Source organism: Macaca thibetana, chromosome 1 (genome assembly GCF_024542745.1).
Source record: "Macaca thibetana thibetana isolate TM-01 chromosome 1, ASM2454274v1, whole genome shotgun sequence".
In the NCBI taxonomy this organism is placed as follows: Eukaryota; Metazoa; Chordata; class Mammalia; order Primates; family Cercopithecidae; genus Macaca; species Macaca thibetana.
The window spans coordinates 51,535,520-51,546,016 of record NC_065578.1 but is presented as its reverse complement, the minus strand read 5'-3'; the positions used below and the strand labels follow the sequence as shown (position 1 = coordinate 51,546,016).

Sequence of the window (10,497 nt, the reverse complement as noted above, 5' to 3'; positions counted from 1 at the left end):
TCGATCTCCTGACCTCGTGATCCGCCCGCCTCGGCCTCCCAAAGTGCTGGGATTACAGGCTTGAGCCACTGCGCCCGGCCGAAAATAAATATTTGTTGATTGATGAATAGTCAGGAACTGGGGCCAGACACAACCTTTCATCATTCCCTGATAATGGCACAACCCTGTGCTCGGGAACCAGTTTCTCCTCATAAGCACTCAGGCCAGAAGCAGCTTGCTGGGCAGAATTAACACTCAGGGCGAAGGGTGATCAAGCTGAGTCTACACCCAAGTTCTAAGTGACTCGAAGTTAAAGGGTTGAGGGAACAGAGAGGTCTGGCAATTTGTAAGCATCAAGGCAGGAACTGGCAGGTCCTACCACATGTTCCCCTCTTTACCCCACACTAAGAAGGAAACCAGCTCCTTGGTAAGCTATGCAGGTAAAGAAGCCACAGTTCAAATGGTTCTGAGAGAATCTGACCAAGCATCACATGTGGGTATAGTACTATTAAAGAGAGGGCCAGAACACTATATCTGGTCAGGCCAGAAGGTCGGAGAATTAAGCTCTCCGGGGTGATGCAGAAAAACTCGCATGTCAGAAATACAGACGTTGCCCGAGGCCAGCTTTAAAAGCTGCGGAAGACACATCGTACCTGATCTGAGTCAAGTGTCACACGTAGTCCCAGTTTGGTCATTCCATCTTCCTTCAGGAGCTTCAGGTGAGGACAAAGAGCAAGGCAAAAAGCTTTGGCAACATGCTCAGTCAATCTACTATGATCTGCAGGATCACTGAGGCAATTGTGCTGGTCATCGTTTTCTAGGAAAAACACCTGTTCCCCAAACAAGAGAGACTTTTAAACTTATACCTAGATTTTGGGAGAAGTAGATTAGCTCACTGTATATGAGCACCCTGATTCTCCAAGATCTGCAAGAAGACATGACGGGAACAGGACACCATAAAGTCCCTGGGCCAGGAAAAGTCGGGCATTTATGTCTTCCACCTAAAAAAAAAAAATCCGTCTCTCCGTCTCTGTATCCACAAAGTGGCAGCAGAAGCCTGCCTAACTCCCTGCAAGCCTCCATGGTTGCAATGGCACGTTCTTAGAACTACAAAAGGCCTCCATTTTGCATTGTATGCCACTAAAAGGTAATCCCTATATGTGGACAATTTACCTAGAAAATGATCTTAAGTCTAAGAGAATGGCTCTTATAGATGATGTGACCCAGCTGCTTTATTTTACAATTACTCTTAGAAGGGAACTGACTGGCTCAAGAGGACAGAAGAACTTAAGAAACAGAGGAAGAGCTGGGCTGAGCCTAGCATCTGAGCCTTTTATTGCAAGCTTTTTCCACCACACAGCCCTGCCACTGCAGAGGCGGGAGCTGTGTCAGCATGCCCACACAGAGCCATGCACTGCACTGTGCACAGGCAGAAGCGGAACACACGTAGAACTGATGACCCAAGTCCTAGCACCATAGAGGAAGGGTCATGAGCAAGTCCCTTAGAGGACTAAAGGAAGTTAGAGGACCTTTTTTTTTTTTTTGAAACAAAGTCTCGCTCTGTCACCCGGCTGGAGTGCAGTGGCATGACCTCTGCCCACTGCAACCTCTGCCTCCTGGATTCAAGTGATTCTCCTGCTTCAGCCTCCCAAGCAGCTGGGATTACAGGCATGTGCTGCCATGCCCAGCTAATTTTTGTATTTTTAATAGAGATGGGGTTTCACCATGTTGGCCAGGCTGGTCTCGAACTCCTGACCTCAGGTGATCTGTCCTCCTTGGCCTCCCAAAGAGCTGGAATTACAGGCATGAACCACTGTACCTGGCCCAAAGGACTTACTTTATTTTTTTTGAGATGGAGTCTCACTCTGTTGCCCACTACCCAGGCTGGAGTACAGTGGCATGATCTCGGCTCATTGCAACCTCCACCTCCCAGGTTCCAGCAATTCTCCTGCCTCAGCCTCCCGAGTAACTGGGACAAAAAGTGCGCACCACCACACCCAGCTAATTTTCGTATTTTTAGTGGAGACGGGGTTTCACTATGTTGGCCAGGTTAGTCTCAAACTCCTGACCTCAGGTGATGCCCCTGCCTCAGCCTCCCAAAGTGCTAGGATTACAGGTGTGAGCCACTGCACCTGGTCCAAAGGACTTCTTTTTTTTCTTTTCTTTTTTTTTTTTTTTGAGATAGAGTCTTGCTCTATTGCCCAGGCTAGAGTGCAATGGCGCGATCTTGGCTCACTGCAACCTCTGCCTCCCAGGTTCAAGCAATTCTCCTGCCTCAGCTTCCCAAGTAGCTAGGATTACAGGAGCCTGCCACCAAGCCAGACAATTTTTGTATTTTTAGTGGAGACGGGGTTTCAGCATGCTGGCTGGGCTGCTGACTTCTTAATAATTAATTTGCCTTGGGTGGGCGCGGTGGCTTACGCCTGTAATCCCAGCACTTTGGGAGGCCAAGGCTGGCGGATCACGAGGTCAGGAGATCGAGACCATCCCAGTTAACACGGTGAAACCCCATCTCTACTAAAAATACAAAAAAAAAAAAAAAAAGCCAGATGTGGTTGCAGGTGCCTATGGTCCCAGCTGCTCGGGAGGCTGAAGCAGGAGAATGGTGTGAACCTGGGAGGTGGAGCTTGCAGGGAGCCAAGATCGCACCACTGCACTCCAGCCTGGGTGACAGAGTGAGACTCCGTCTCAAAAACAAACAAACAAAAAAATTAATTTGCCTCTGTAAAGTGGAAAGCACCTGACTTCTCTGGTTATTGTGAAGATAAAACTATATAAAGGCAAAATATAAGGCCAGGCACGGTGGCTCACACCTGTAATCCCAGTACTTTGGGAGGCTGAGGTGGGTGGATCACAAGGTCAGGAGTTTGAGACCAGCCTGGCCAACACAGTGAAACCCTCTCTCTACTAAAAATACAAAAGTTAGCCGGGTGTGGTGGCACATGCCTGTAGTCCCAGCTACTCAGGAGGCTGAGGCAGGAGGATCGCCTGAACCCAGGAGGCGGAGGTTGCAGTGAGCCGAGATCAATACCATTGCACTCCAGCCTGGGCAACAAGAGCAAGAGACTCCGTCTCAAAAAAAAAAAAAAAAAAAGGCAAAAATATAAAAGATACAGAAATGCAAATACATGATGTTTCCATATAGCTACTCCTAGCTTATTGCTCCATAAGGAGCTTACACTGAGAGGACTACAAAGGAGGCAGCTCCGAAGCCCTGTACCTGGATGCATTGGAGAGTGGTGGCATGAAGTGACAGAGTGGGAGTCAGGAGACCTGAGCGCTGGCCCCTGCTCAGGTTAACCAACATTAGTCACAAAGTTACAGTCACATGACCTGTCTGAGCCTGTTTTCTCATTTGCATCTTAGGATGGGTAGCTTGCCTACCTCACTGCTACTGGGGAGCAAAAAGGAGGGAACAGAGGTCAAACTGCTTTGTAAGCCATAAAGTGTTTTACACGTTCCAGACTCTGCGCTGCTCAAAATGTGTCAAAGGGACAAATCATTACATAGCAAGCAACTAAAATCCCTTGGCTGCATATGAAATCAAGGAGACTGTTATGCAGGATGAGTCCCTTAGGACCGCTGCTCAGAACTGGAGAACCAGGTCTCCTCTCTGCTATCAGGAACCAGCCATATGAACTTGAGTAAGAGACTTAACAACCCTGGGTCTGTTTCCTTTTGTGTGAAATGGAAAAGCTAGAAGTCACAGAATTTTTTTTTTAAATGTAAGAGTTTCAAAGCTGAAAAGAATCCTAGAGATCTTATAATTTAATCCTTTACAAATGAGCATACATGAGGTTCCAAAGTAATAAAGGAATCTAAGATCTACCTGTTTACTCACTGAGAACTTTTTAAATTTTTTTCAAATTTTTTTTTTTACTCAGACCTCTTGGGGATGAAGAGAATAAACTTTCTGATCTATATGATATGTACATACAAAAAGGGGTCACTGCCCTGGCTCCTCTCATTTGCAGATGAGCTTTTAATACAGCTTTCAAGGAACAAATTAATACAGTGGGAAAGAGCTTAGGAGTTGGCCAGATCTGGATTTTAATCAGGATTTACCATTATTTATTTGGCTTGTAATCTTGAGCAAGTTAATTAGTCTCTGAGCTTTAGTTTTGTTTTTTTGTTTGTTATTGGAGACGGAGTTTGGCTCTTGTTGCCCAGGCTGCAGTGCAATGGCACGACCTCAGCTCACCACAACCACTGCCTCCCAGGTTCAAGCAATTCTCCCGCCTCAGCCTCCTGAGTAGCTGGGATTACAGGCATGCACCACCACTCCCGGCTAATTTTTATTTTTAGTAGAGATGGGGTTTCTCCATGTTGGTCAGGCTGGTCTCAAACTCCTGACCTCAGGTGATCTGCTCACCTTGGCCTCCCAAAGTGCTGGATTACAAGCATGAGCCATCACGCCCGGCCTAGTTTTTTATTTATTTTTTTTTTTTGAGACGGAGTCTTGCTCTGTTGCCCAGGCTGGATGGAGGGCAGTGGCATGATCTCGGCTCACTGTAAACTCTGCCTCCCGGGTTCAAGCAATTCCCATGCCTCAGCCTCTCAAGCAGCTGGGACTACACACATGCACCACCACGCCTCAGCTAATTTTTGTATTTTTAGTGGGTATGGGGTTTCACCATGTTACCCAGGCTGGTCTTTTTTTTTTTTTTTTTTTGAGACGGAGTCTGGCTCTGTCGCCCAGGCTGGAGTGCAGTGGCTGGATCTCAGCTCACTGCAAGCTCCACCTCCCGGGTTTGCGCCATTCTCCTGCCTCAGCCTCCCGAGTAGCTGGGACTACAGGCGCCCGCCACCTCGCCCGGCTAGTTTTTTGTATTTTTTAGTAGAGACGGGGTTTCACTGTGTTAGCCAGGATGGTCTCGATCTCCTGACCTCGTGATCCGCCCGTCTCGGCCTCCCAAAGTGCTGGGATTACAGGCTTGAGCCACCGTGCCTGGCCCAGGCTGGTCTTGAATTCCTGACCTCAAGTGATCCACCTACCTCAGCCTCCCAAAATGCTGGGATTACAGGTGTGAGCCACTGTGCCTGGCCTAGTTTTCTTATTAGTGAAATAAGTCTATTTTTTAAAGACCATCATGTTATCTAAGATAGTTTATAAGTGCAGAATAACTGACCCAGCTTTCTGAAGAATACAGCAAAGATGGAATGTACCATTCAGAGATGTACTTTTCTTGAGTTCCAATGCAAAGAAATCTCTAAAAGTTAGTTCACAGGAAGGAGGATACATCAGACGGGTGCAGGCTGCAACTGGCAGCATTTCTTCCTGGTAATTTCAGATAGACCAGGGGGAATTGGAGTATAAACGAGAAAGATTTTTCTCAGAGATATTTTTTTCTTATCCTACAGAGTCAACCCAGAATGTGGCTCTTGGCCTAGCAAAAAGTTGTGCTCAAAGTGGGTCAAGTATGCCAAGTTTCATTTCCTTACCTCTGTCCATCTGATGACTTTTCCATTTGCTTTATATTCTGATCCATGGAATATCTTCACATTCGTTATAGTCTCCATGGACTTCCCATCTATAGGACTTACGACACTAAAATAGAGGCAAAGGAAAGATAGAAGCAGCTCTTGAAGTTAGAAAAGCCTTTTTTCCTATCATATTTTGCTGCAGAAGTCTTCCTGCTAATTCCACTGGGTACCCTGCTGAACACACCTGTGCAGCACATCACAGCAAGAAGAAGCCACTGTATAAAAATGTACGTGAACTGAGCTCTTGGGAAAGGATCTATGCACTGCAATAATTCAAAGAACACACATGCAAAAAGGAATCATTTTTCCAGGAGCTAGTTCTCTTTAACGTAAAGAAATTGATTAATCAAACCTGCTCTTCTTCCAGTATTCCTTCTTTCAGTGAATGCATGGTCACCCACTCAATCTTGTTTTCACTCTGCTCCTGACTCTGTAATGATACTCGTCATGATATATTCTTCATGTTTGCATACCTGACTTACAAATGAACTTCTGAAGGGGAGGGAATATGATATATTCACCTCTATGTGCTTATATTCCCATTACTGATCCACTGCTTGGAACTTAGGAGTCTAATAAATATTTATTAAGAATCATTTGCTGGGCATGGTGGCTCACACCTATAATCCCAGCACTTTGGGAGGCTGAGGTGGGAGGACTGTGTGAGCTCAGGAGTTCGAGACCAGCATCAGCAACATGGCAAAACCCCACCTCTACTAAAAATACAAAAAATTAGCTGGCCAATAGTGGTACACGCCTATAATCCCAGCTACTGGGCAGGCTGAGGCATGAGAATCACTTGAACCTGGGAGGCGGAGGTTGCAGTGAGCCGAGCTCGCACCACTGTACTCCAGCCTGGGCTACAGAGTGAGACTCTGTCTCCAAGAAAAAAAAAAAAGGGAATTATTTGACCAAGTTGCTAATTATGACAGTGCTGGTATAAACAAGTATCTATGTATCTGTCATAACACATTCCCTTTAGTGCTAAATTATCACTCCTAGATTCCTAAACAGAAAGGCCACTTCTGACAGTCATTTCCTCCCTGAAATACAACAAGTATAAATATGTGGAGATACACATTCATTCTGATTAGGATTCAAAATAATTGGCACAAAGATTCTAAACTTTCCCTAACAATTTTCAAACCTGTTTATGTTCTTGAATCTCTATGTGTTTTTTTTTTTTTTCTTGAGACAGAGTTTTGCTCTTGTTGCCTAGGCCGGAGTGCTATGGCGTGATCTCGGCTCACCAAAACCTCTGCCTCCCAATTCAAGTGAGTCTCCTGCCTCAGCCTCCTGAGTAGCTGGGATTACAGGCATGTGCCACTATGCCCAGCTAATTTTGTCTTTTTTAGTAGAGACGGAGTTTCTCCATGTTGGTCAGGCTGGTCTTGAACTCCTGACCTCAGGTGATCCACCTGCCTTGGCCTCCCAAAGTGCTGGGATTACAGGCGTGAGCCACCACACCAGGCCAAATCTCTGTGTATTAAAAGTCGAATGTAACTTAAACTTCAATATCAGGCATTCACTTCATTTAGTCAAAATTACTTGAATTTAAGTTTAATTTCTAACTCATCAAATAGCAATGTTAAAAAAAAAAAAAAAAAAAAAAACAAGAGCACCCTTCGTTGTGTAGAATCCTTTGAGAAAGGATACAAAGTTCAGTTTGTAATGTATAAATGCAATGTTTTCCAGCCTGTCCCTGAATGTCTGGGTATGAGAAAAAGAAAAGGGTGAGGGGAAAGAAAAGTGTCAAAGACGTCTCCAGGGTTTTGGTTTGAACCATTAGAAGAGAGTTGTCGAACACTGAGAAAGAATATAGAATTTGAAGCCCAAGAAGGTGGTTTTAAGAGCTAGTCTTATCACTTCCTAGCTTTGTAGACCTGAAAAGTCACTTAGCCTTTTGGTACTTGTTTACTCATTTATAGAATGGAAATGTTAACACCTGTTATTATATCAAACAAAACAATGTTGGCAAAAATGTGTTGTAAATCTTAAAAGGCTCAGGTATTACTGTTATCTCAATAACTACAGAGGGACTCTTGTTTCATCAACCCCTCTACTTATATTCCTCTCAAAAATACATACAGAAACTCTTTCAGAAACTAACTTACAAAACCAGAAATTTAAAATTCTATGTTAAGCATACAAAGCAGTCTTTCTTAGGCAGGGCTTTCAGTAAAGCTATAAAACACCAATGTAGACAGCAGACAAAACCCAGAGCCTAACCTATAACTAAAAGCCACAAGGAGGGACATGTACTGCATTTACCCCTTGCTAACGTTCTTGTCATCATCCACCCACTGGATGTGGATGTGCTCCTGGGGATCCTCTGCATCCGCCTTCCCACAGGTGATGGTGAAGTCCTTCATCTCTCGCAGTGCCTGCCTCAAGGAATCCATGTTCTCTGCGGTAATCTGGACCATAACGCCATCTAGCAATCAGCACAAAGCCAAAGGAGAGGCAAATGAAACACAGCACCTGGCATCTAGCAAATCCCTCCAAGTTTAATGTAAATCTTTGCTCTGCTTTCCAAAGCTGACTGATACAGAGGTTTGCTCTTTGAGCTGAACCTCTTACTGAAAGTGTGAAAAGCAATGCCAAGATTAAAACACTTGCTAGTTGATTTCACTTCCAACACAACTAAGTTGATTTCACTTCAGACACAACTAAGAATTTCTCCTGAGACTACTTAAGGGGAAAACTTAAACACAGTCACCTTCTTCTGGACACACTGAACATTTTGTTCCTATTTTCACTCCTGCATTTATCATCCTCTGATCATATTTATTTGTTTGCATCTCCATCTCTCTCACCTTATTATGACTGCCTGGCATAGAGTGAATGCCCAATAAATGTTTCTAAATAAATCACTGAATAAATTATAGTAGTGGGCTTGGAGATAAATCCATTTATTGACTAGCAAATAAGGCAAACCTACCACAGAGTTTCATATGGGCTACCAGATAACCAACAGATGGTTACTTTTTCAGCTGCTACCTACCTGAGTTGAAGGCAAACACTGAAATTGAGAGTAAAAGTTGTCACATGCTGAGCAATTACTCTGCTTCATTGACACACAATGAAATAATTTCTAAAGAGTCTCAATAAAAATTTCATAAACAGGCAGCCAATTGCTCCACTGAAACACACAAATGAAATGCAAGACCCAAGAAATTACCAACCCAGACACATAAACACATAATTTTTAAACACACTGCTTTGAATTGGTAAGGATCTGTGTCAGGTCAATGTATCCTCTTTTTTTTTTTAAAGAAACGACTGCACAGGTTGGAGCACAGTGGCTCTTCACAGGGACAATCATAGTGCACTGCAGCCTCAAGCTCCTGGCCTCACAGGGTCCTCCCACTTCAGCCTCCCAAGTAGCTGGTACTATAGGCATATGCCACCATGCCCAGTTCATTTTATCATTTAACAACATTTAAGGGGTATTTTAAGATCACCTTGTGAAGTCACAATTTCAACTATAGTCAACACTTGATCATATAGGCTTTAACTAGTTGCTTTAGACCAAATGACTTAACTCCTAGATTTTAAGAAAACAGTCCTTTCTTAGGCTGGGTACGGTGGCTCACGCCTGTAATCCCAGCACTTTGGGAGGCTGAGCCTGGTGGATCATTTGAGGTCAGGAGCTCTACACTAGCCTGACCAACATGGTAGAACCCTGTCTCTACTAAAAATACAAAAAAATTAGCTGGGCGTGTTGGTGCACAACTGTTATTTCAGCTACTCAGGAGGCTGAGACAGGAGAATCACTTGAGGTAGAAGTTGCAATGAGCCAAGATTGTACCACTGTACTCCAGCCTGGGCTATAAGTAAGACTCCATCTCAAAAAAAAAAAAAAAAAAAAAAAGACCCCAAAAACCTCTTAGATTTTGTAACAATTTATTAACATGTTTCTGTTTTGTAGTCAGAGTTGTAAATTTTAGTTGTAAAATAGTGCACTCTGTGTTTCACTGTTTTATTAAATTTACCAAAAGAAGACCAAAGCCAGTATCTATAAATATATGTAAGATTATCTATGTATTTCAATCAACACACTGGAATCCAGCCCTAAGAAAGGACCTTTTTTCTTTCCCAAGACAGAGTCTCGCTCTGTCGCCCAGGCTGGAGCGCAGTGTTGCGATCTCAGCTCACTGCAAGCTCCGCCTCCCAGGTTCACGCCATTCTCCTGCCTCAGCCTCCAGAGTAGCTGGGACTACAGGCACCCGCCACCATGCCTGGGTAGCTTTTTGTATTTTTAGTAGAGACGGGGTTTCACCGTGTTAGCCAGGATGGTCTCAATCTCCTGAACTCGTGATCTGCCCACCTCAGCCTCCCAAAGTGCTGGGATTACAGGTGTGAGCCACCACGCCTGGCCTTTTTTCTTTTTTCTTTTTTTTAAGATAGAGTCTCACTCTGTCGCCCAGGCTGGAGTGCAATGGCGCGATCTCGGCTCACTGCAACCTTTGCTTCCCTGCTTCCCAGGTTCAAGCGATTCTCCTGCCTCAGCCTCGCAAATAGCAGGGATTACAGGCATGTGCCACCACGCTGGGCTGTTTTTTTTGTATTTTTACTTGAGATGGGGTTTCACCATGTCAGCCAGGCTGGTCTCGAACTCCTGACCTCAAGTGATCTGCCCCCCTCGGCCTCCCAAAGTGCTGGGATTACAGGCATGAGCCATTGCACCCAGCCTAAGAAAGGACTGTTTTTATACAGAGCTTTGGAGTGAGCTACTGTAATAATGAAAACCTGTCATCATGTGAGGCAGACTACATTTTCCATAGATGGCCATATCTCCCATCTTATTTTTCTACAATGCTATCTTCCCATTCTCCCATGTAGAAGTGAAGTCTAATTCCCCTCCCTTTTTCCAACACCAGAGTATGGTGGAAATGACACAATATAACTTTAAAGGATGGGTCACAAAAGGCAATGCAGCTTCCACCTTCTTGCTAGAACATTCATGTTTGGAGTCCTGAACCACCATGTAAGAAGTCCAACTATCCCAAGGCTACCAAGCCATGTGAAGGG

General features: G+C 44.5%; 1 protein-coding gene across 4 annotated transcripts in view; it reads right to left on the bottom strand.

The window, feature by feature from the left end:
• ZFYVE9 (zinc finger FYVE-type containing 9) overlaps nt 1-10,497 on the bottom strand; it is a 209,133-nt gene that overhangs the window by 8,419 nt on the left and 190,217 nt on the right. For 3 of the 4 annotated variants that reach the window (XM_050802611.1, XM_050802631.1, XM_050802616.1), the window contains 3 exons: nt 7,735-7,897; nt 5,422-5,527; nt 633-809 (listed from right to left, as the gene is read on the bottom strand). In XM_050802611.1, coding sequence (XP_050658568.1) covers nt 633-809; nt 5,422-5,527; nt 7,735-7,897 — 446 coding nt within the window. The remainder of the gene's footprint in view (nt 1-632; nt 810-5,421; nt 5,528-7,734; nt 7,898-10,497) is intronic. The other variant, XM_050802624.1, reaches the window with a different exon arrangement.